This window comes from Crassostrea angulata, chromosome 3 (assembly GCF_025612915.1).
Source record: "Crassostrea angulata isolate pt1a10 chromosome 3, ASM2561291v2, whole genome shotgun sequence".
NCBI classification, from domain to species: Eukaryota; Metazoa; Mollusca; class Bivalvia; order Ostreida; family Ostreidae; genus Magallana; species Magallana angulata.
In genome coordinates, this window is record NC_069113.1 from 52,209,735 (window position 1) to 52,237,276 (window position 27,542).

The following is a 27,542-nucleotide window of genomic DNA, read 5'->3' on the forward strand; positions in this document are numbered from 1 at the left end:
GTTTTGTGAAATAATATTTACAGTTTTTGAAGCATGCATATAAAATTGCCTATTTATCATCATACAGTTTGTCTATTTTCTTCGATTATTCAACACAACATAAATGAAAAATATTAAGCAGCGTTTTCACTAGACACATTTCTTCCATTTATGTCAGCAAAAGCAATAATTAAATATTAAGATATTCTCTTCAAACTTTTAGCATGTACATGTACTTCCTATCGGCAGTTAGTTAAAAAACGCGCTACATATTCAACACTTTTGCAATAATCTTCCTTGTTTAAAAAAAATAATGAAATTGTTCATGACCAAATTGATGTCTGAAATCAAATTTATGAATATGGATGTCAATTATTATGTAAATGTGCTTTTATGCAAGTTATATTGTAACATAAAATACATGTACATTTCAATTGCGAGTAAATATGTTTTATTTATTTTATTGTCAATTGCCCTCGCAGGAACTGTGATATAGACTATAGCAATTAAGCAATTATCTCACCTGAACAAATTCCCGTTTCGCACACATTTTTTCGATACCTAATTTCCAAATGTGTGCAAAACGGGAACAAACCGACCAAATACTTGCTTAAAACAATGTAACAGAGTGAAATCTTAGTCAGTACTATGCTTTCAACTAAAAGCTTAAAGGAAGATAATCTAACCAACCAGATAGTCAATTGAAAAATAACTTTTAACACTTTATTCCAAAAGATTTTTGTAAATTATTTTCAAAAATCCTGATCAGAATATTTAATCAGAGTAATCAACATGTATTGATTAAAATTATGCTCATTCTATATATTTGCTGAAAAATTTTAATACATTCAATTGGTAAACGGGGAAATCCATAACACAGCAGCACATACACATGACAAAACGTGAAATTAAATGAAAAAATAATGATTCAAACTTCAAAAAGGGAATGGATAAAAGTGTAGTTGCCATGGTGATAGGGTGTCATGTGATGAAGCACACACTGCAGCCGTTTCACCTTACCCCTGATTTGATCTTTGGTGGCGGTTTTAATGTGTATATCAGAACATTGTCTTTATTGGACTTTTTGAGAGTAATAAATTTTTTGACCTGAAATATGAGGTAATGATACAAATGTACAGAGTGTTAAAGTCATCTTAGATTTTAAAAATTTATATATACCCTAAAAGTGCTCAATTGGTGCAAAATAAGAAAAGATACAGATGAAAAGGTAAAAGTTGGTTTTAGTGAATGTATGAATTTGTAAAATGTAGCTTGAATGACTTAACAAAATATCTTTCATTTAAAAGATGATGAATAGCATGTAAGTAATTCATATCAGACAAGATAAAAAGAAAGTAAAACTGGAATGCCATGCAAAAAGGTTAATATCAGTTGTTTGAAAATAAAAGTTAGAAATAAGACAACAATTATGTAAGTTGAAGTTCTTGAAGTGACAACTGTAACACAAATAATAAAAGAACTAAGAAAATAGAAGATGTCTTGCAGCAGAATGTCAAAACAGGAGAACACAAGTGCATTGAGTAGAGTATGAAATTGGAAAATAGAAATGGTGAAGAGACACTGATTTATATGCACTAGTTCTGTTTTTGACTTCCCTACAGGACACGTGTCTTAGAGGTACCTCTGCAACATCATTGGCTGAGCCATCAGTGGTGAGGCTGTAGAAGGCATGCAGGAGCTGTTTAAGGGTGGTGTACTCGCAGTCAGCACTGCTCAAAGACTGCCTGATAAACTCAGGATCTCTACTGTACAGCAACTTCAGAAAGTCCCGTATGGAGGTCACTCTTTTGGGTGGGAGGTTTATCAACTCCTCAGACTCCTCCTGTGATCCATCATCAGACATTGCCTGATAGCTCTGGTTGGCTGTGACCTCTAAGCTGTTTATGTGAGGGAAGGAAGCGACAGAGGACACAGGATCACTCAGCTCACTTGGGTAGTTATCACTGTTCCTCAAGAAAAGCGGACTCTCCTTGAACCGCACATCTTTGGCTGGAACTGTATTTGGGTTGTTCAGTTTGTAAATGATTGCACCAGGTTCTGTGTTGATCTCTCTTGCAGTATATTCTGTCTTATATTTGTTGTATGGTAAAGGAGAAGTTTCCTGAACTTTAAGGGAATTTTTTGATGGCTGCACATGAAAGTTGCACAACTGCATGTTACTTCCCATTTCATAAATATCCTTACTCTGACTAGACACTTTCTTCTTTACGTCGAAATCCTCATGGCTGTAATAAGATATGAGTTCTTCATCATAGTCATCAAGATGACTGCTAGATCTTTCGGAGAAACCTCGCAGTTTTCTGTCCGAGTAAGACTTGCTGAAAGAGGAACTAGAGGGAATAAGCACTTCTAACTCCTCATCACTGATTGATTCAACTAAAACAGAACTGGGGTTGAGTCTTTTGATCAAATCCCTCGTGTCATTGCATTCCTCTGTTTCCTCCCTGTTGGCAAAACAGAATCGCCTAGATTCTCTCTCTTCCAACTGATCTTGATCTAAGGTGTTGTTTTCTGTATGAGCACTGGTATCAACACCACTCTCATACCCTTTATCAATGGAACTATTTGGACTCTCTGTTCTTTCAGTCTTGTCCAGTGGCACCTTTTCTTTTATTACCTTTTCAAGCTTCCTTTTTAAAACTTCTGATGGTAATGAATGGTCCTTGTGTTTATGGCCTTGTGCTCTATAAACTGACTTTCCATCCAATGACTTTTTGCTGCTTTGTATCTTGGTGCTTGGTTCTCCCTCTTTAGGTTGAATCATCATTATATTTTTGGGGGTTGACTTTTCTAAGTTTATTTCACCTGCTTCATGGAGAGACACAAGAGTACTCAGATCTTCTTCCTTAAGATTTCCTTTTTGTAAAGACTGTAATATAATTGCTGACACAAGGCTTTGCTTTTGAAGCAAAGCAGATTGTTGATCAAGAGTTGTTTGAAGCAGCAATTTAATGGATTCAATATCAGGATTCTTTGTGGCAAGTTTTGGGGAATTGTCAATAGCATCACTAGTGTCAACTCCTTCCTCATTTTCTGGTTCTGCAGCCGGTGAAATACCACAACTCTTACTGCCTTCTGTCATTGTACTGTTGATTAACAATGCAGAGGGTCCATTCTTTTCATTGTTTGGATTTTTAGTTTCCAGTGCCTGGTGGTCAGTACTTTCCTTATTGTCTTCCCCTTCTGTACTAGTGTTAATCTTGAGGTTCTCTAGGACTAATGTTGGAGAGTTGAAGTCTACCTCTCCATATCCTTCTCTCTGAATTTCTGTCACTGACCTCTTTTTCCTCTCTGGTAGGTCCGCTTTCACTACAGTTGTTAGTTGAACTTGTTGATCGACATCGGAATCCTCTCCATGTTTTTCAGAAACAATGGGTTCCTTCGAGGATGCTATAGAACTGCTTTCTATACCAGTGAATTCCTTTTCTCTTAGAGGGTGATTCCATTGTTCTAATGCTTCGGGTAATTTGGATGATATTGTTTCTTTTGACAAGTCTTGATCACAATTGTCAGGTGGATTTTTTTCTCCCATCATTTTCTGGTTTTCTGCATGTTCATTATCATATTTTTTGAGAAAATGCTTTGTTTTATTTTTTATTACACTTGGCAAGGATTTGTGGGATCTTTTAAAAGAGTCTTCAAGGGCAAGTTTAGGAGGTTTCCAATTATGATGAGAGCTTATGTCTAAATCTGACTTTCTTCTTACAGACATAGCAATGTTGGCCTCATCTTCCTCCATTTCTGGAATAACAAGTCTAGAGAGGTTATGAAAACTATAGGCTCCATAGCCTGGTGTTCTATGGCTAAACTCTGCAGTTTCTTTTTCCAAATGACCTTGTTTCAGTGAATCATCTTTGTTGCCAAGCCCACTGCCTGACAGGCCAACACCATCTTCTGACATTGTCTTCCTCATAAGATAACCTGTTTCTGGTCTGTTTTGTTTCCAGGTTTCCTCATTACAAGAATGGCGTCGGTCTGCCAGCTCTACTGCTGCCTTTTCTTTGAGCATGGTTTTCAGTAAATCACCAGGTATTGCTCCACCTTTCAAACTGCTTCTGCGAGAGTAAGTTGCTTTCAGTAGTTGTTTTGTAGGTTTCAGGAGGCAAGCATCGGCACTCTCAAACTTAGTACCTGTATCACTATAGTATTTCTGAACTGCCAATTTATAAATCATTTTTCTGTTGTTTGGATCTTGCCACTCTGTGCACAAAGGGTCAATATACTTTTTTAGAGCCACTGGCACTTCAAATGATATCTCATTCGACTCATCTTGATTCAGGTCAAAGATTGCCTCTTTGCTTTGCTCTGTTTCTTGATTGGAAATAAACTCTGGGTTCTTAAGATAATCATTTTTTTCTATGACATAATTTCCCTCGAGCTCAGAATATTTCTGAAGTGCATCAGTCTGTTTCTCCTCCCTTCTTTGAATATTTTGCTCTATACTTTGATCACGTTCATCCTCTGTTCGAGGATATCCATCCTCCCTTAGAAGACGCTTTTCCTCTTTGGGAAAATTTTCTTCATCTGAAGGAATTTCTTTGGATATCTGTTCCAATACTTTGCTTTCATCAGAGTCAATCAATTTAGTATCTGATACACCACCTGCCTTTATTTGAACTGGAGATCCATGTAATTCAGAGGTGTCAGGTGGTAGAGATGCCTTCACAACCAAAGATGATGGTGTCCCTAAGTTCATATAGGTATAATCATCTGTTTTATAGGGAACAGGGTCTGTTCTTTTACTTGTTTTATTGCTGTAGGTACCTTTAAAAACTTGATTGCTCATTTGAACAGAGGTGGTGTCTTCTGATAAAATAGGCCTTGCGACTGGTGTATGAGTTTCTATCATTCCTTGGTTTGGGACTGTTGAAGACAAAACTTCATCATATCTAGATCTTGAAGGTGTTGATGTATCCTCTATCTTTGATTCTTCATCTAGTATTCCTTCACTCTGATCTTTTTCTATAAGAGCCTCAGCTAATGACTTTTCTGTATCCAATTGTCTTTCAGTATGATCTTTTTCTGGTGAAATCTCTGATAATGATCTTTCTACATGTACATCAGATATTTCCATTGCATTTTCCTTCTTTTTAAGAGCATCGGTTAATGAATTTTCTTTATCCAATGCTTCCCCGGCTTGTTCTTTTTCAGTTGTATATTCTGTTGATGATATTCTATCTATTTCTTCCTTTAAAATTTCAGGCTCTTTGGAAACCTCCTCCAATGATTTCTCTTTATCTGATGCTTTCCTTACTAGCTCTTTTTCTGATGGAAGCTGTGTCGATGGTCTCTCACCTACTATATCCTTTATATCTCCTTTTTCTGCCAGAACCTCTGATAACTTTTCCATGTCTGACATTTCCATGGCTTGCTCTTTCTCTGGTGGAATTTCAGGTGATGAAGGCTCTGAAATACTTTCTCTGCTTTCTCCTTTCCTTTCTGCATTTGCAGCTTCACTCTCATTCTCAGCTGCTTCGACTTCATTACTACTACCCACATCAGCAGGTCTGTTAAATTTCCAGAGAGGTTTTGGTTTGGGCTCAGCTTTTCGGGCTGGAGCTCCATCAACCCCTGATCCTATATCATGAATATTAATGATGGAGGAATTCACTACATGCTGCCATAGAGAGGACCTACTACTCTGGGAAGTTTCCTGCTTTTTCAATGCTGCCCATCTACTAACTTTAGGCGACTTAGGTCTAGCACCTAAAGATAACAGATTTTTAATAGACTGTATCCCAGACCCTCCAGTGCTTGTAGCACTGCCTTCTAATTTTGTGGCATCTCTTTTGTCAGATTCTGTTGACTGAGAAATACTGGAGCCTATCAATCCCTGTGCCTGTTCATTATCCTTTCTTTCTGTGCTTCTGGTATTGCTTTCTTTAGAAAACTCTCTTGACTGTTTTGGGGTTGAGGTGACAAGGGGAGATAACTCTGCTCTGGAGGATGGAGGTGTGCTGGGAGAGGCTGGTAAGCTCCCTGCTACCACAGTCTCATCCAAATCTCCTTGTCTGGAATCTTTTTGCATTTTCACACTTTTTGAATCCTTCTGGTCTGTACTGATGCTTTTGATATTTTCTGATGAAGACTAATGTAGAAGAGTATAGCAGTGCAGAGTTAATTAAAGCAGACAGGGTGCAATTTGATGAGAAATACATTACAAGGAAAGAACAGGTTGTGAGAAAATTTGTATGTTTATTAAAATAACTTATTGAATGTTTCCGTGGTTTTGGAGTCTTTTTCAATGAGCAAGGACTACATAGAATTATCACTGAGTCACTTTCACCCCACTGTTTTACATGAATACATACAGAGGATGACTCTGCAGCCGCTATGTCAGGGACTGAACCGGTCGTGGGCAGACTCTCTGTCTGGTTCTTACTGGTATAACCAGAGTCCTCATCATCTGAAACAATGTCAAGCATTCAGTGTCACGCTTTCCATCACTTTACACATCATAAATAGCATCAATATAAAACATAAGCTATGCATTTAATAAAAGTGATTTTGTACCTGGTGGATTCAGATCACTCATATTTGCTGTGTAAATCTCATTCCCTGTAAAAAAAAAAAAAAAAAAAAACAGTATGAATGTTAATTATTGATATAACAACAAAAGATGGACAATAATCATGATAGTTGTGGTCTTTAATACATGAAAATTTCATACAAGTTTTTACCCAAGTTATACAGGTATAACTTGGGATATAACAGTTTACAATTGTGAAGCCAATTGTGTAACACAATGTAACAAAAAGATTATTTGAGTGTAATTTGGGTAACAATAATCATTTAAATAAGTTTTTATCATATTATTCTATTTTCTACCATTAAATGACAAAATATTTGAAATTATCCTTCAAAAGACAATAAGTTACACAAAATCTAAATGTAACATTAAGCAAATAACAAGATTTTGATGAATGTCGAATAGCATACTTTTTTAAAATAATGAAATAAAGTAATCTGTTACTTTGGTAACAACCAGTCCTATGATATTTTAAAAATATAATCATCCATGTCAATGTACTTAATTAATGAATTAATTAAGTACATTTTCCAAATGTTCACAAACAAGAACATTGAAATTCAACAAATCTATGTACAAATAGCTGCAAATACATGTACATGTATCGTGAAGTAAACTTATATACCTACTATGTCTGGTTTCCTCTGGAATGCTGTACAGATAGAACTGCTGCGGGGTGTACCAAGTATTCACAGGGCACCTGAAAAATAATTACCAGTATGAATTACGAAGTGATTGGAAAATAAAGTGGTTTTCCTTAGTAGACTTTCATAAAGTGAATGATCATTCACTAGTACACAACTACATACATACATGCATGCATGTAAAACCAAATTAAGTACAACTTTGATCAAATGCATGTTCAAAATATAAACATGCATGCATGTTTTATATCTATCCTTCAGAGAATAAGATCCAGTCTGAAACCATGGTTATCTAGGTAATATTTATTTTACAAAACCCTAAAATACCATAAAATACTTACACATGAAAACCGTTGAGAAATCAACTTTCACCAATTTTTCACAAATTTAGAAAAATAATCACTCCTGCCTGGATTGACCCTGTAGCATTCATAGCAAAAGTAGGACAAGTAGAAAAAATATGGCAACATATGGGGAGGAATAGAGCTGGTGTGTATAAGGCCATACATAATTGATGTGGAGAGGCTGTGAAGTTAACATTACAGTTCACTCCAGGCCAGATTGATCATCTACAACAATGCTTGAAGTACCTGTTATTAATCAGCCTAATTAAATATTGATAAAGCAGGAGATGGTCATTTCACAGTCATACTGTAACAACAGGTTTACAGTTATACATACAGGATTATAGCTTACTAGAAAGATGTGTCCCTCAGAATTACATGTAATTCCCTCACTCCACTTTTCCCATGGCATTAATAATAACACTAGATTTGATTCACCAACCCTCTCCCCAATTTTTGGTAAATCTTAATAGATAAAAAACTATAACTGGAAGAGATATTTTCAAATTGATTTTTTTTTTTTTTATAAATTAATTAAGAGATGTATTTTAAGATTTTAAAGAAATTCAGACCAAGTTCACTGAATAGAGATTGCTATATAGGTATCTGTAATATATTAATCAAATATAACTATAGTAAATGAAATGAAAGCAATGAAATTCACACACTATATATAGATTGAAATTGTCACGAAAACTTAAAAGATTTATCAATATGATGTACGTGATATATATATATTTTTTTGTAAAATGCAGTTCAGATTTTTAGCTTGGTATTGTTGAAAGCAAGGTCTTTAGGTTATAGGCATGCAAAATGCAAGTGTTTCTATAAAGAGCACAAAATTGAACAGCAGCAAAGTAGAAGCTTCCACTATATCAAGTAGTTTCACAGAGAACCATGTTTTGCCAAATTTATCAAATTGTTTTTTTTTTTTGTGTGAATAAATTTAGCAAAGAATTTGACTTTCTCCATGTGCTTATTTATTACGTGATTAAAAAACAAGATTATGCATTTTGGCACATATACAATGCGCATGAAATTCCATGAACTACTTATACAAAGCATTGGTATTCCGCTGCACATTGAAGAAATGGACGTTTGATTCTATGAACCTTGTTTACAATTCAATGCACTGAATTTTTTCTACAAAACAGACATATTTTTTATAGCTGCTTACAAATTTAGATTCTCTCTGAAGCTTTTCTGACATTAAAAGCATGAATGAGAGAGAGAGAGAGAGAGAGAGAGAGAGAGAGAGAGAGAGAGATTGCCAGTCTTTACTACACAACATACATCCAAAGGGTCAACATTCCGTACTTTGATTTATCAAAGTATGAAGTCACAATGGTGATTGCATGAACAGCAAAAAGTATGACCATTTATTTTACGAACCTGGAATGACCACTGAATGATCCGTGATTCATTATTTACACAATCAATAATGCTGCATGCATTGATGTTAAATACTGGACACACAATTTACATGCCAAAGAAGTCTCTCTTTCAATATCCAAGTCATTCATTTAATTCTTTAATACAATGCACTGTGCTATAGTTATATGTAAATATTAAGGTCCATTGTGTAGGAATTATGACAGAATTTGTGCGGTCATTTAAAATATGCACAACACTTTATATTTACAATGCTGACTTAATTCTTTAAATCACAACGTGCTTTTACTACTGATTGAAATTTTATTAGCCTGAAGGATTATATAAATTCAAATACATGTGACATAAATAAACCACTGCCCTGCCCCTCCAAAAAGTATATGCTCCAGCCAGGCTGTGATTTTATGTATGACATCATTATATAATCCATAATTAATTTACTCTTTGTCAGTTCAATTCATTTATTCACTCATTCAAAACCATTTCAAACATATGGTACATGAGGACAAATATAACAGTGGCGTAGCGCCCTTTACGCAAAAACGCAAATGAATACACAGAATTTTGCAAAGCATAGGTCTTATGATTTGAGTTTCCTATTGTTTGCACGTAAACAAATCGTATTGAGACTCCACTGAATTATAATCTGCATATTTAGTATTCAGTTCTCATCGTAAACCATGCAATTACTACGATTCCGGAAAATACCGTCATTCCTTACTTTACATTAAAATTAATTGGAAGTTCGTTTGAATCATAAATTAATATGGACGAGCTATACCTTTGACTTTCATGTTATTGGCTTAAAGAATGATCTACAATAAACTTCTTAAAATGAGATGAACAACTTTTAACTCCGTTCAAGTTTAAATATTCATACTGAAATCTGAAAACACATCAAGTTTTGAGTGTTTGTCCGTAATTGTATTCTGTCAGTCTATACTTACATGTAATTTAAAGTCGGCGGTCGGGTGATTAAAATTTTGACAAAGTCACAATACATTGTGATAAACTTGATCAAAAATTTGTCATTTAGGTAAGTATGTTACGGTTTGAATAATAGACCTGTTTCAAAACGCCTATTATCTTTAGTCATATGCAGTTGGTTTCCGCTGAGGTATCAGTGTTTCATATATAATTACACATTCTTTTAAAATTCAGCATTTCCCTTACACATACAGTATGTTAAATTGTACCATTTTGAGACAATATCTCATAATCAAAAGCCTGTAAATCTAAAAGCTAAAACCTAAAATCCAAGAGAATCGGGGGTCTTGAAATTTTAAAGAAAATATTCGAAGAGTTCCAGGTAAATAATGTTTGTCTCGGAATTCAGCAACTTTTGTTCATATTTATTGGAATCATTATACTTAAAAAATGTCGTATTTTTAAGGCTGTTTTGTCATTCAAATAACATAAAATCCAGGAGCTTCAGGGGGCTTCTACAATAAAGATTGATTGTAATGCCCTGGACCTGCTGGGGGCCTCAAGGCGGCCCCCAGACCCCCTACCTTTTGTTGAATACAGTAAATTAAAAGGTAGCTACGCCACTGTATAACATTAAAATATTCATATAAATTGGGTCAGAGGTACAAAAGTATGAACATGTATAATTATATAAGGTTTAGAAAGTTGGGAAAAGTTATACAAGTTGATTAGAAACTCATGGAGGACAGACTACCTCATATATCTTTGTTATAAACATACACAATTTTCTCAACAATGTCATGTTACATGTTGTCATAAGGTAAGAAAAACAGGGGTATAAAAAAACATAGCAATTTTTATATCACATCCTATTTTAGCCCGAGGTCCCTGTGTATCAGCCCTCGAGCCTGACAGCTTTCTGGCTGATATACAGCGACCTCTGACTAATATAGGATGCGATATAAAAATTGCCATGTAATGATCCATATATATATCTAGAGGATATCTATATTGTGTGATTTTATATTTGCTTTATCCAACGAGTTGAAATGGTGTATATATTCGCGAGGCTTGCCGAGCGAATATAACCATTTCAACGAGTTTGAATACATTTTCACAGTCTTAGCACTTTTGAAAATATATTCATCTGAGTTGCAAGGGTATCAAGGATGTTCAAGCAATTTCGAGTGAATAGATATGCCCAACTTTGCTATGCTATTTTCTTCCTTTGACAATGTTAATTACAATACTTTTTTACTTAGAAAAACAAGCGACACCAATGGGAATATTGTGAAATTATTCTATTACATCTCATCACACTTAGAATTTGTTCGTCAACAACTTTATCTGTTTATTTGTTTTCATAGAAACAATCTTTGAATAAAATCATGCATCCTAACAGATAGCACATAAATGCTCCATGGTTTTCATTTGCTAACTTTCAATTATTATTAATTTTCAGTCATGACGTTCATCAGGGAAAAGTCATTTGGAGGAAATTCGAGATATAGATATAAAATTGACAAAAACCTGAATTCAGATTTAGACCAATCTTAGTATGTGATTTTTAATGTTTATCGATTGCCTAGAACATTAAATTTACATACACAAATTTTTATTTTACTTTCAATGTTACCTTTAAGTTGTCTTATTTATATTTTCCATCGATTTTCAGGAACCGACATGTTCCCTACGAGAATGTAAACAATGACCGTAAACCGTCTCATTTTACGACAATGAAATTATCAGGCTTAGCCGTGGCCTGGACTGAATTATTTAATTGTATTCACCTACATGTACCTTAAATTTCTGACGCAATTAACAAAAAACTAAAGGCAAAATATTGAATCTACAGTATAATTTTTATAATCTAGATTCTAAACAGAGACATATATATGTACAGTGTGTATGTATATTTTTTTTTTAAAAAATCACATTCTTTGCAGCCGAAGTAAATAGATAACGTTATGGACGCATACAATGGGGCATAATTCGTATCTCAATATAACGTTATAGAACTTTAACTATAAGAAAATTATATTTTTTATAATTATAGGCCTATCACTGCACCTTTCACTTTATAGGCGAGATCATATGGCCCCTGACATTGATCTAAACTTTAAAAGCACAAATTTAAATTTTAAAAAAAAAGTTATTTCAATATTTCACAACGCCTCAGCCCTGTACATGTCAATATAAACATACCTTTGTCCACAGCATCTATCAGCAAACTGAAGAAGTTTGACGTTATAGTTACAGCTTGTTTTTCATGACGTCACACCAGGAAAAATAACGGAAATTTTAATGACGCTGCAGATTCTAAAACCATTTGAAGCCTTGGACTTTCAGTAGGGTGTAACTATGTATTTCTTGCGTCAAAACAAGTTAAAATGACGGTGGTTTCAAGCGAAATATACACCGACTGCGTCAAAAGCCCCGTAAGTCGTGTTGATTTCATATAGAACCACGACTGAATTGCCAGCAATGAAATAGACAGGCCTACGTCACATTGCTGTTTGAAACAACTACCCATAGTCCAAGCTAGCTCTTGTTAAAATGGTTCTAGATTCAAAGAAGGCGATACCATCACATTTCAAAATTTTGAAATTGTAAGGTTTCAAGTGTGTTATATAACTGTGAACTGTCTCTACGCTTAAATACAGAGTGCTACTCCTCTGCTAACGTCTCAAGCCACGGTCCAGAGTCCGCATAGCTCTCTCCTGGAGAATCAGTTAATGGGGAAATCTCTAAAGCTATCCATGGAAAGGGAAATGTAAGTGGAGAGGTCTACTGAACCGTTCACAGTGAAAAAATTCTTGATAATTCATATAATGTTTTACTACTACAACCAATTTAGAGATGTGCATAGATGTGACATAGATGTGACATACAGATGAAGTAGTCTACTGTCCTGTAGAAAAATTTAGATGATTGAAAATCAAAATTTGGTTGTCATGTACAAATTTTGATTTTCAATAATCTAAATTTTTGTAAAGGACACTACTAAAAACCATAGGTGTGTACCTGCAATGGATTTCAGCGGGTTCATAACCTAGTTCAAGGAAGGGCACCTCATGTGCAAGTTTTGGAATTGAAAGGTAGTTTTTCCTTCTTTATTGCAAACTCTTTTGCTAATGATGATAGACGTGAACAGATACTTTTTTTGTACTGGGGGGGGGGGGGGGGGGGGGGGGCTGCAATGGATTAACATGAATTCACTTGAAAACTATGTTCAGGGTTTCTAAGTAAGAAACCCTGAGCATAGTAGGGACTCTCTGCAATTAATCAACTAAGAAACCCTGAGCATAGTTTTCAAGTGAATTCATGTTAATTGCCCCCCCCCCCCCCCCCCCCCCCCCCCTATTTCAAAAATAGTTTACATTTTTGATGCAAGCAAGAAGAATATGATTTTATGCTTGTTCCCGTTTCTTTGTTTGGGGAGCATGTTGTATACATGGAAGCCAGTGGGAAGAAAATCATTGCCCGTTTTCCAAATTTTATAGAGAGGTACTAATCAGATTTCTTAGTATGACAGTTATTTATCATAATGGTGATGATGAATTTATTAAGTTGAATAGCTATTTGTGGATAAACTCTGATATTGAATGCTGTTGTTTTATTAAGAGACAAGAGGTTCAGTTATTACAAAGAACTTTACACAAACGCTGTTTATCATTATACTGTGCATGTAAAGAACAAATTTATAATGCGATTACGGTAGCCATTTTACTCAATTGGATGATAAGTTTTGTAGGCCTAAATGCAGCAACTTTTAAAGACTAGTGCCATATGGATTATTTTGAATGATATATGTTTTAATGGTTTTGAGTATTGATAAACTCTAGTGCTGCAAGAACAATCTACTGAATAAAAAAAAAAATTGTTGTGCCTTATGGTTGTTTGACTGAGTGTGTCTTATCTAAATGAAAATATTAACACTTCAATATTTGTTTTGTTGTTGTTTAACTGAAGCATCTTAGTATCAGTTATCCCTGAGTTCAACATTGCGTTTATAATGAAAATTTTCTAAATTCAATTTTAAAACTTACAAATGAAAATTTTCTAACTCCAAATATAAAACTTCCTACTGTTCCGAATGAGTTCCAAGTGGTGTTTCCGAATGTCATGAAAAGTTTTTCAAGTTAAATCCTTCCAAATGATTTGGAAGTATTCGGAATCCAAATGATTCCGAATGATTCCAAGTCATTAATTCCAAGTCATGATTTCCGAATAAATTTGGTATGGACTTGTAGATTCTACCCACGGGCAGATGGAAGAGGATAGAGCGTATTGGCCGCGGTTTGCGACGATCGCAGCACAGTTAAGGCTGTCAATAAACTCCGTTCAGACAAAAAGTACGGGAAATGTGCATTATGACATCACAGTATATTACAAACCTCGAAAGTACTTATTAATCTATTTATTAGTAAAATTAACTTATACTAATCTTTTAATTAAAAACAACAAATGCTATTACTTACAATTTTGATGTCCGTTATATCGTACACACTGAAAAATAAGCGAGATGTCGTTCTCGCTGTACTACAAAATATGACGTCATATGCTTCAAAATGACGCATTAAGTTAAATCATTGAAGGCTACCGTGCAGTTTTATAGCGAAGAAAAATAAATGTCATACATTAACGGAAAAGTATAAATGAATATTTTGTTTAAAATTATTATTAATAGAATGCTACCTATATAGTCTTATTTTCATTTTGTTAAAAGTATGCATCGTATAAAGAAGCCACCTCGGTTTTGTATAAAATATCGTATATCTAAAATCTGAGTACCTAAATAAATCACTTAATTGCAAGGGCATACACTTACCTGATCCTGACAAACTTTTACATGTGAATTTGAAATATGCTATGTAACTTAAAAACTTCTACGATCCTTGTAAAATCTTACAAATTAATTATTTTTTTAATGAAATTAACCCTGTGACCTTCAAAATTATTCAACATATGCATTATAAATTACGGTTTCTACTAACAAATATTCTTATCTTAAAAAGTTCGCACCGTTTTTCAAAATCTACGATATAACATCAAGTTATTTCATAATTCAGTTGTGAATTTTGACATGATTATGCCCTTGCAATATTGAATTTTTTAAATGACCTCAAAACCACAAATACATCTGCTTGTACCATGCGACTGTCATATCACGTGACCACTATGAACATAAAATATTGTACTGTTATATATATATTTTAGAAATATATTGCATTTGAGTGACTGTTATTGATTTTAAAAAGGACGTGCCAGTTTAACTAAAGTATACGTGTTTTCATCACAACAATTTGCCCATATTTTTATTGACCGCCTTAACTGTACTGCGATGCTCCTCTGCCCTTACAGCAATTTTTAAAAAAGCAGTTAATTAGTTTATGAATACAGTCATCTATGTGTAGTGATGTAATTTTTCCCAATATATTTCTAACACATTTTACATCAAATTCAAGTTACTTAATTATGAGTAAATAGTGTCCATAAGGCCAAAAAAAAATTATTCCTGTTTCCTGTCACCCGACCGACCCTATCTTTTACCTTCCGACCCTAAGAGTTTTTTTGTGATCATGGTGGTGATCGGTAACTTCGCCAGAATTTCCTCATAAAGAGAATTGAAAGTGCTTAGTCTTCTAAGTTCACAATCGTGTAAATTAACCTTACTGGCAAAAGAATGATAGAAAACTAATCTACAGACATTTTTACTGCATGAATTAACCTTGTGGTTATTAACTTGCGACTATATTATCTTCAGGGGTTATAAATACGGGTGATGCAACAACATACCGTGTATTAGAAATTACAAAAACGATGTTTATTACTTTAAATCCTAATATTACAGTTAGTTAATAACCTGTTATTAGTTAATAACTGAAATAAATGTTAAAATTATCATAAAAACTGCTTTCTGTATCATCTTGAGAATTAAACAGATCCTCTACTTAACGTACGGAAGTAAGTGGGTCAAAGGGTTGGACTAATACCCCAAGAACATGGAAGTACAGAGACTGATTTAATTTTATTTAAATATTGACATTAAGCTAATAAAATACAGAAATATTTATCCAAAAAAGGATAATTACATTCATACACATGAAGATTAAATTTTGCAAATAATATTAGTTTTTATTTTTAATTAAAAAAAAAAAAATCTATTTTTTTCTTTGCTTGCATGTTGTTTCCTATACATTACATATGCATCAATAGTTCAAAGATCTTTGGAAATTTTAAGTTATCATTAATATACTGTACACTGTGAATATCCTTCTTTGTCATTTTAACAAACAAGCTCCAGTTTTAAAAAATAAAATATTTGTAAAAATAAATTTTTTTTCCTACCTACCTACCCTAATTTTTTTGGTCAGGTGACAGGAAACAGGAATATATTTTTTTTTGGCCTAATATGCAATATGAAAATCACACAGATTTATGAAAATCAGATACTTTTATAATTTGCACTGAAAGCAACAAGTGCTTGTACATTTCACTACTTAGTTTTCCGACGCAATAATCTTTGCTTTGATAAATGATTCCCCCCCCCCCCCTGAAACCGCAATATAATTGCAAATCTATTGATAATTTATTACAATTAACCTAGGTGACCTAATTACCAGCCAGGTTGTTACTTTTCATATCTCTAAATTTCAGGGATGCGACACCCAAACTCACTTCCTTTGAAAATATTTTTACGACCCTCCCTTTCCCAATTCTAGATCAGCCACTGAAAAAAACATGAGTTCCAAGCACAAAAAATTATGCTTTCAACAGTTACTTTCATTCAGTACAAAAACAAGTTTGATTTCAATTATTAGTTATAAAAAAGCAATATTATTGTTAATTCATAAATAAATTTTGCATTAGGGATTTATTGTAAGAAAATAACCCACCTTAACATTGTAGTCTGAAAAATTACAACGAAACAATACATATTTGACTTGGCTTAGATTATAAAGGAGTGCAATTTTTGTTGGACAACGTTAATATCAACGTTAATATCATTAGAAATAAACAACAGCATTTTGTCGCTGGATTATTTATATAGGTTCTGATGGTGATTCAGTATCAGTCTGTATGAATTTTAACATTCTTTCAAAATTAATCATGGTCACTGAACTGTTCTACACTTAAGGATAACAATTAGTTAAAATTTCTATAATCTTAATGGTTATATTAATTTGAATATAAATATGTTCATAACAATTGCGTTTATACTAGTATACATATAGCCACACACATCTAAGGAGATGAAACTGCATATACAAAACTTAAAACGCAGTATCTTCACACGTAGAAATCCAGTGATTTGGATTTTGAGAACCCCCCCCCCCAAAAAAAAAAAAATAAAATAAAAATAAATAAATAAAATAAAAGAAAAGAAAGATCCGTAAGTTTATTCTGTTGATCAGTCTCCGGGTGATATCTTCATTAATAAAGTTCAGCTTTGACAAATCAATTGATGCATATTGAAGTGATAAGATTCTTAATTTGCAACAATTTGACTTAAACCTAGATTTGTAAGAGAAAGTGCATTGATTACATAAACCTCGATTCATCAGTGCAGATACACAAATAAATGGCTTGAAATAAACTGATTATTTGAAAAAATTGGTAAGCCCAACTGGTACATCATTATACGAAGTTTTTTGAATTTGAGAAAAAGAAGAACGATTGAAACGTTATCCTATTCATCATTTAGAATAATTTATTCCAGAAGATGGATGCGTTTCTGAGTTCAAATAGCATGCCGCCTGGATGTTAACAAGTTCATTTTGATTGAGAACTTTATTTTCATTTGCTATGGAAATACATATTAGATTTAAAACTACATGATCTTGTAAGAGAGTGTTTTAATTATCAAATAACTATATACAGGTACATCATTGAAAATTTTAAACAAGTGAAAAGCTGTCAATGTGACAGCATACCGGTTTTTTTTATGTGAATTGTATCCATAGTCCATGGCAACCCTGAATTGATAAACACCAACCGTATCCCGTGAAATGGAGTACCCATATGCAATATTTTGCCCAAAAATTACTAAGTTCAAAAGCTGGTATTTTATAATAAATTATTAGAAATAAAAACCCTACCAATATGCACACCTCTGAAATATGTACAATGGATCTGCAAAAGAACAACTTCCTATCTTGAAAACTGTAGGAGGAGTTATCCGTAAAAGGAGGGTACCCTTTTAGCAGCCGCCAGCCATTTTCACCATTTCAATAACCGGATTTTTCCTTTGGAAAACTCGGTAAAAAAAAAATGAAGATTTATATGCATAATTTTCCCCCCACATCATCTATTGTTATTTAAACCATAAGAATCAACCAGATTTAGAGCTGAATTTAGTGTATGTAAAAAGCACGAAGCTTTACAACATAGTAGGGGTCAGACGACAATCGTGATTTAATACAGTCAATCGAGAACAGGCTTTCATTTCAAATCCTCTGTTTACTGGAAAAACAAAAGACGCATTATACAATTAGAAAACTCTTGCAAAAGAAGTTTGTACAACATTAGGCTGGAACTTACGAAATGAAAAAGTATTTAAAGTCCAAGGTTTTCCTATAGCAAGCGAGAGCTATCACCTAAGTGACCCATGTAGAACCCACGTGTTTGGCATAAATATTTTCAAATGGTCACGTGGGTTCTAACCAGGTAGAACCATTATATAAATAGTGCCTGTTTGGGAGGGTAACAGTTGAAATTGACACCTCGAAGAAACCATTATCAACCGACGCGAAGCGGAGGTTGACAATGGTTTTCGAGGGGCGTCGATTTCAACTGTTATCCTCCCAAACAGGCACTATTTATTTTATCATACTGAATGTCTTAAATTTAGAGATTTTTTACTGCTTTTATATAGAAAAGACGTGAATTCCACCACGAACTGTACGCGCATAATTAACGCGGATGTAACAATTCGTTGTGTTACCCGATGCTAAGTGTGTTGCTAACGCTGAGGGTAATAGAACGGATTATCAACTGCGTCTAAACCAATCAGATTTCAGTATTTAACATGAGAGTATAATAATATATAAATAGCGTCTGTTTGGGATGGTAACAGTTGAAATTGACACCCCAAGGAAACCATTGTCAACCGACGCGAAACGGAGGTTGACGATGATTTTGAGGGATGTCAATTTCAACTGTTATCCTCCAAAACAGGCACTATTTATTTTATTATACTGAATGTCTTAACTTTAGAGATTTTTTTTTAGCTGAATTTATAAAGAAATGACGTGAATTCCACGGCGAACCGTACTCGCATAATTTACGCGCATGTAACAATTCGTTGTGTTACCCGTTGCTAAGCGTGTTGTTAACGATGAGGGTAATAGAACGGATATCAACTGCGTCTAAACCAATCAGATTTCAGTTTTTAACATGAAAGTATAATAATGTCAAATGTGCTCACTGTAAAACACTGACACGTTTTAAATCGTTTCCATCGACTTTGTATGTCAGGAATGTTTATTTGATCACTATGGTAATATGCAACTTCAATTTTTTTTCCAGACATAGATAAACGCAAAAAGTATTATTCAACAATAGCGCCAATCGATCCACCTACAGAAAAATGTTTCGGCCCAAAACTGACGGAAACTGTTGTCAAAAGATAGAAAAACAATAAAAATGACGTTCTACGTGTTGTTTTGTATACAAATTACGCAGACAGGAGCAGAACAATGTCCTTTTTTTTATTCACTTAAACAGCGCAGCTTCAGACTTGAATTTAAGATTTAAAAATCTGAAAAATATGAATGATGGTCATTAGTGTCAATTCTACAACAATTTGTTGAGGAAAAGGTCTAAGCTCGCCTATCTAAGGGGGATGTGCGGTCATCTTGTACATTTGAGAATAAAAATGTAAACATTTCTTGAACTGGCTCATGTCTGCCTAAAAGTGACCAAAACTGCTGTCAAAAGATGAAAAGCATGAAACGAATTGAACGCATTCATAAAAAATGGAATGACCTGACACCCCTTAGAATGAACTGTTCCAAGGGTATATAAGTCAGCTCAGTCGGCAGCTGAGGTAGTCTGGCAGAGAAGCTCGAAGGCGGCGCGTTGAAGAAGGCAGAGTAGAAGAAGAAAAGCATTAGGAAGGCAATAGTCAGGAAGTAGAGGCTAGGGTGGGAATTAGAAATAGTTTCACCAGCAGTATTGGTATCTGGGGAATTAAGTTGGGAATCAGAACGTAGTAGATCTTCATAAGATTGAGGCACCTGGTTCCCAATATTAAGAACCCAGTACCGGGAAGTCTACGGTGACAGTATACCCAGTCTATAGAATACCAGCTGTAAAGTCTCTGATAAATTATATTAATAGAAGCAAATCATTTAATCTCAGGAATCTTTTTTTTTTTATAACCGATCAATCAAAATACCCAGACAGAGTATCTTAGGAAAATTATATATCCCTTAAAAAGAACCCTTATATTTATTGTTGCAAGAAAAACACGTTACAGTCATTTAATATGAGGTTCTACATGTTGTTATGTACGCATACAAGAACAGAACAATGCATTTTAATCACTTAGAACAGCTTAAAAACTGCGTAATTGCAGACTTATTTTAAAGATGTAAAAATTTGAAAAAATAAGAAGTCCTTTCTACCACCAGTTGTTGAGAAAAAAGGATTTACTTGCATATTAATGTAGTAACTTTGCCTCAAAATAGGGTATCCTACTTTTTTATCAGAAGTCATGGGATCTATTTATAGAACAAGAAAATGTAAATCTGTACATAGGACTCCTGTGTCTATGGAAGCACATTTACGCTATATTTTCATTGAAAAAAAATAAACGTCATGCGGTGAATGTGATAGACCTCTCTATACCAGTTCCAATTGTTTTTTGTTAGTTTTATGAGTATAAATGAAATCTAATTCTTTTTAGAAGTAGGTCAGAGGTCCTCAAATTGACTTAAATAAAAAAATACATATCTTGCTCAATGGAATTCAACTTCAAAGTACCTACATAGACACAGACAAGTTGTCTCGTGCCAATTGATGGTTTTTGAGATCCATTTTAAGAGGAATGCTGGAGAAATATTCATTTAATAAATAATATCTTTATGATTATTGTAGCAAATTTAATTATCTTACTTTTCAATTTTCCCTTTACCGTTAACCAATACCTATCTGTATGCGAGATCCCCTGATTGCCTATTAATTATAGTAATAAACAGTCAATTACCTGAGCAGTTATTATTATGTAATATTATGAATTGCCTCCCCGCGCTAAGGGGTAAATAATAATATAAGTAGTCTGCTACAGACATTTGAAACTTTCAAAGTTTGGTCAATTCTAGAGACAATTCAGCAATGAAAAAAAAAACTATTAATATAGATGACATATAATTTATTTGTTTATTTACAATCTATATACATAGAGTGTGTACATCAAAGAGGTTGATAAATGATGATAAATTAATCATGCCATATCATTCACATTACAATGAATTTTAACTGTCCATATGTTCACATCACAAAAAATGTCCACGTCTTTCTCACATCTCCCATCACTGTGGACTGTACACTCTCCCGAGTCTCTTCATCAATGCCTCTGTTGACAGCTCTTTTTCTCACATCTCCCATCACTGTGGACTGTACACTCTCCCGAGTCTCCTCAACAATGCCTCTGTTGACAGCTCTTTTTCTCACATCTCCCATCACTGTGGACTGTACACTCTCCCGAGTCTACTCAGCAATGCCTCTGTTGACAGCTCTTTTTCTTCTTACTGTTTCCCGGCCTCTGATATCTTGGCGTGGATCTGAAAATAGAAAATTAATACAAATACATTAAAATCCATAATTCAGTACCATTTTGTAGTATTTAAATGATTTAAGATTTAACATTGTTTTATGAAATCTAGCTAATGTTTTGATTTGAACATATTTTATTGCATTATATATTACAATTGGATTGGGCACAAGTTATAAAAATTTAATTTATCTAGCTATAATGAGCATGCTTTACCTTTGCTGCTGACTTCCGTTGATACCGGCTCAGTTTCCCCTCACTCACTAACTTCTTTTGGAGGGGGAGAAGATCAGCCTCCTTCCTCAGCAGCCCCAACAGCAGATAGAAATTGACACTCACTCTTCCCTGTCAAAAAAAAACAAAATTTATGAATAGCTTGAATATTTATCGTAAAATATAAATTAAAACCTTGTAATTAATAAATAGTAAACATTGAATATTATAATATAATTAATAATGAAACATAAATCTAAACCTCGTTATTAATAAATAAAGTAAACAATGACTATTATAATATAATTAATAATGAAACATAAATCTAAACCTTATTAAACAACAAACCTGTGCACGGTCTACATTCATCCAGGTGTGCCATCCTTCGCAGTCATTGTTGGTTCGGATGGCCTTGTTGTATACAGACCAGGAAGGGATGGGCCAAATGGTGCTGTTTATCCATGTGTCCTCCACGTAGGACAGCAGGTCCAACAGGACTGGGCGGTCTGCTACCTGAAAGACCAACTGCTCGAAGGCAGGCCTGATGTGTTCCGATGGCAGGAGGGGGAGCGCCATCACCTTCCGCGCGAACTTATTTACGTCGTCCCGCTCCTGATACGCCACCTGAAATTATGCCAAGATATTACTATTTTATTATGGGGCGATGAGTCATTATCCATTGATATTAACAAGCATTTATTCTCATTAGTTCAATTGTACATCAACGAAACTGGTAGATTTGTTCAATATAGTTTATGTGCATGTTTCTTATTCTTGTATATATCACTTATTTTTTTATTTATCGTATCAACAATTCTATATCATGCAATAACAGCTGTAAGTTTTGTATAATTTTTCTATTTAATGATAAAGACCAAGTAAGTTGTCAGAACTTGTGTCCAAACCATTTGTATATGTATCTTATATATATGTATACAATAAAATATGTTCATATATATATATATATATATATATATATATATATATATATATATATATATATATATATATATATATATATATATAATCATTGACATTGTGTATTCAAAACAATTAAAATTCTATTAACTATAAATTCATCTTCATATACATTGCATCAATGACAGTTAATAAAAATTGCCGTAATAAATAGTATACGAAAGATGACATAAACAATATGCATTGCATGGCACATCGGACATATTTTACGGTATTTCATGTAGCTTGCACAGTATGAATTATTCACAGTCCGATTGAAAATATAATTAATAATGCATTCATTTATCTTGTATATCCGAGCATCTTACTCGGAGTTTTCCTTGTATAAGCATTTAATTCATTTTATAATCTATTATATCATATTATAGGTACTCACCAACTTTTGGCAGTAGAGACAGCATTCACGCCCCATTTCTTTGCAGTGCTCTTTCAGAATACTGGTACCAAAAAATCGCGCTAACGACTTTTTGAGATACTCATCATTTAGTTCTCCAAATTATATTGCAATAAAAACTATTTATTAAACGGTTTCATTGATGGTGGATTAATTGCCCACTAATTAAACTGCTCGTGCGATGTTTGTACATGTGTTTATAACAAAATTATTGTCTAATCAAAAAAAATTATTATCTATATGTATTATGTATTTAAAAACAACAGCAACATATGGTGCAAAGGTTTATTGTATATTTTATTTTGTTTCATCAAAGAATATTCATTAAAACTATTATTTATGATTTTCATAGGGTACGTTTTCTCTTGAAGAAAACGCACCCTAGGAATTGGGTACGTTTTCTCCTGGGTACGTTTTCTCCTGATACCTTTAGGGTACCCTCTTTTTCAGATTTTTAAATCTTCAAAATAAGTCTGCAGCTGTTCTAAGTGATTAAAATGACATTGATCTGTTCTTGTTTGCGTACATTGCATACAAAACAACATGTAGAACCTCATATTTATTCTATTAATTGCTTTCTTATCTTATGACAACAGTTTTTAACCAGTTTTGGCAGAAACAGGTCTCAAATATACAAGATGGCCACACATCCCCTGTTGACAGACACTATTCAAATAAGTTTGGTACGATTTTTTCGGAGTTAGAATTTCTATAATCATTTAACAATCCTCAATCATTTAAAACACATTTGGGTAAAATTAAGCGTGCATTTAAATCAGAACTATCCATCATTGCTAAAATTTTACGGAAAAAAGCAATTTGTTGGTATTTTCTACCTATAAACGCCACTAAGAAAGGGCCAATCCTCTCTAGCTTTAGTGCACTTGTTCTTTTAGAACTGTCAAAAATCGACCATCTGTAGGTGAACAATTTGAAAGTCATTGAGACCAATTCAGGCCAATTTGTAGGTTCACTCAGAACAAGATACTATATACAGGGAAATATTCGCCAACGTTTTAATTTTGCCCCTTTCGCCCTCGTTGTCAGAGGGCGAATTTAAGACTGGGCGAATTCTATATTGCAAATAATATCTTTGTTAACACAACTGTATCTGGGCGAATTCAAGACAGGGCGAAAACGTTTGCAATTGTAAAGGGGCGAAAATAACACGGGTCGAAAATAACCTTGTATACAGTATATGTTTTTGTCCTGTATACTATAGTTATGTTACACTAAACATTTATCGTTCATGTAAGAGTCATAAAAACAATAATCCATTTTTATTTCCCCTTTTTAACAAAAGCCTTAAGAATAATCGACTGACAATAGTTATCCATCTGGGATGACAACACAGTTTGCTCTATGTAATAAGTATATGTCTTTGTTTATACCAGAAATTATAATGACATGTACTCTTATAGACAGATCCGTCTTCTCTGTAATACAGATTTCACACTCCTTATAAAGTCCTCTTTCCGAATCAGAGAAGCACATTAATTGTGTTAGCGTCATAAAGTTCAGCAATAATAGAGGTAAGTTTTGTCTTGAAACCAACCATTGCACCAACAGATGCATGTTTGTTTAAGTTTTCTTTGACTCATCTACTTAGTAAATACATTCCGGAATATTGACAAAACTTGGTGAGTATGATGGGAATCAATGAAAAAAAGGAATTATAAGCAAAAAATAACTTAATAAATAAATAAAAAAATAAATGATAATAGATAAATAAAATAAATAAACGAAAGATAAACCAAAAAGGGATAATGCTCTCTATAATTATATAAGACTTATTATTCAATGTTTATATATTTATTTATATTGACATATATTTCCGTTATTAATAATGACGCTATGGTCAGTGAAATGGAAATGTAATAAATTTAACAGCATACGGTTGATTATATTTCTCTACGTTAAAGGATTCTGTTTAATTTATCGTGTTTCGCTTTTGAAAAACGACACGGTTAAAAATGTAGACGAATGTCTTGATACATGCAAATACACCAGCTTACCTGTGTTGTTGTCTTAACTCCCACACAATCATGACTTGGCATTTCTCTACAGAAACCAATGCTGTAGTTATTAAGAAAGTATTAATATTGTTACGAAGCAAACTGGAATATGATTCACTAATATTAACATTTTACAATAATTTTCCTGTATATTTCTGTAAAAATAAGAACTAGTAGGCCCCAGAATTAGTCCGGGGGTCGCGGTTTACCAATTTAGAATCTACACCATTATATGATGATTCCATAGTAATCTCAAAATTTGCAGCATTGTAGTTCTTGAGTAGATGATTTTTAAACATTTACCCTAGAGATTTCTATGTTAGATTTTGAACCGCTGTTGGAGCCCCGGTTTTAGTTTGGGGGTCACAATGTTATCAATGTAGAATCCTCATCATTTGAAGATGCTTGCATAGCTATTTAAGAAATTGTAGCATTGTAGTGAGATGAAGATTTTTAAACACTTTCCATATAATTTTCAATGTTTAACATCGAATCCCTCTTGAGGCCTTAGTATTTGTCCTAGGGGTCTTGATTAAATCAATTTAGAATCACTCTTCACAATATAAACAAGCTTTGATGTAAATATGGGCATCTCCTGTACAGTGCTTCTTGAGAAGATTTTTTAAGAAACACGCCCTATTTTCGCAATTATCTTAAGGTTTGCCATTGATTTTAACAATTCCAAATCCCATTTTATATGAATCCTTTGTACCAAGTTTTTTTTTTTAATTTGACCCAGTACTATAGTTATTCAAGAGAACAAGTAAAAAATATGAAAAAGTTTACAGACAGACAGACATTCGGAAGAACGACGGACAACAGGTGATCAGAAAAAAATTAATAACCAGCCCCCCAAAAAACCCCTTTAAAAACCTCACAAAACGCGAAAACAAAACAAAATTAAAGAAAAGAGGAAAATAAGAATTGTTTCGTTTGATAAGAACATTTCCAGAGCAGACATTCGGCATAGACAAAAGTATAACTTGTCAACGAAATATCAACATTGCATTTCTTTAACTTTAGAACAAACTTATTTCACTAGAACTCAGAGTTGCCCAACAATTGACAGAATTCGCAGCGCTATATAAAAAAATTAATAACCAGCCCCCCAAAAAACCCCTTTAAAAACCTCACAAAACGCGAAAACAAAACAAAATTAAAGAAAAGAGGAAAATAAGAATTGTTTCGTTTGATAAGAACATTTCCAGAGCAGACATTCGGCATAGACAAAAGTATAACTTGTCAACGAAATATCAACATTGCATTTCTTTAACTTTAGAACAAACTTATTTCACTAGAACTCAGAGTTGCCCAACAATTGACAGAATTCGCAGCGCTATATATATATATATATATATATATATATATATATATATATATATATATATATATATATATATATATATATATATATATATATAGTGTTGACTACTACTGCATTGATCATACTAATCACATCGATTTTTTTCTCGATTTCAGAAGATGAAGGAAACTGTGTTTGTTGTGCTTCTGGCTTTGGTTTCTGGCCAAAAGTACCCGGATCACGGCGAGCGTGCATACCCGTCTCCAGGACTGCAACTACTGACGGGCGGGGTGAGTGAGTTCATAGTAGACGGCAGGGTGTACGGACGAGATTTACCACCATTGCTTACCGGCGAAGCAAGTTTTCAAGATTTTGAGAACAGCAGACTTAGAAGGCAAGGCCACGTTGGCAGTCAAGTATCTGATTTTATTTCAACATTAAGAGGATCACCATATATCAGCATTCCTGATCCTTTCAATAGTAGATATGACAGCGATAATAACTATATGATCCCTTTGAATAACATAATACATGGAGATGATCTTGTCACGTTTGGAAGGCCTAGAGAAACTTATGCTTTAGGTAGAGTTGGAAGCTATTCGTTTCGCAAAGGAAGAAGACATCCCCAAACAAGAAAAGGATCCCAGTTTAATCGACCATTTTTAGTTTGACGATGTTACGCCAGCTAATATAACACAAGTAAATGAATGGATGTCCAGTTTAGAGGATAGTGAAGGATATACATTTAAATATACAATTATGTCCGAAGGTGAAAATTACAACTGACTGGAAAAAACATGGAACATTCCGAGTGTTAGATATAATGTCATGTAAATAATTTGTGATACTGGTATTTATGTATTTATCAGAATAAACCCACTGGTGACTTTCTCTATAAGCGCTTCAAATTAATTGGCATGCTTTATTGTGAGTGTATCAGATGACCAAAAATTGATTGTAAATCATTACAGTTAAAGAGCAGTCATTTTATTAATTGTCAGTAGACCTTTGAATAATAGGAAAA

At 33.7% G+C, this 27,542-nt stretch overlaps 2 protein-coding genes across 2 annotated transcripts in view; both read right to left on the reverse strand.

The window, feature by feature from the left end:
• Positions 1-11,559, reverse strand: part of LOC128176466 (golgin subfamily B member 1-like) — a 33,639-nt gene extending 22,080 nt beyond the window's left edge. The window contains exons 1-5 of the mRNA XM_052842845.1: positions 11,473-11,559; positions 7,159-7,229; positions 6,514-6,558; positions 6,312-6,406; positions 1,622-6,088 (exon numbers count right to left, since the gene is read on the reverse strand). Coding sequence (XP_052698805.1) covers positions 1,622-6,088; positions 6,312-6,406; positions 6,514-6,535 — 4,584 coding nt within the window. The 5' untranslated portion in view covers positions 6,536-6,558; positions 7,159-7,229; positions 11,473-11,559. The remainder of the gene's footprint in view (positions 1-1,621; positions 6,089-6,311; positions 6,407-6,513; positions 6,559-7,158; positions 7,230-11,472) is intronic.
• Positions 11,560-21,208: 9,649 nt separating this feature from the next.
• On the reverse strand, positions 21,209-22,538 carry LOC128179090 (uncharacterized). Its single transcript, XM_052846587.1, has 3 exons — positions 22,177-22,538; positions 21,832-21,960; positions 21,209-21,625 (listed from the first exon to the last, which is right to left on the reverse strand). The coding sequence occupies exons 1-3, from the start codon at positions 22,402-22,404 to the stop codon at positions 21,590-21,592; spliced, it is 393 nt and encodes a 130-aa protein (XP_052702547.1). The 5' UTR covers positions 22,405-22,538; the 3' UTR covers positions 21,209-21,589.
• Positions 22,539-27,542: the final 5,004 nt, after the last annotated feature.

What these genes read in the sequence shown, in the direction of transcription:
- LOC128179090 (XM_052846587.1), bottom strand. Translation starts at nt 22,404, where the DNA reads ATGGCGCTCCCCCTCCTGCCATCGGAACACATCAGGCCTGCCTTCGAG. An exon ending in TGAATGTAGACCGTGCACAG is followed by an intron (nt 21,961 to 22,176) that starts GTTTGTTGTTTA and finishes TTTTTTTGACAG; the next exon opens with GGAAGAGTGAGTGTCAATTT. An exon ending in AACGGAAGTCAGCAGCAAAG is followed by an intron (nt 21,626 to 21,831) that starts GTAAAGCATGCT and finishes TTCTATTTTCAG; the next exon opens with ATCCACGCCAAGATATCAGA.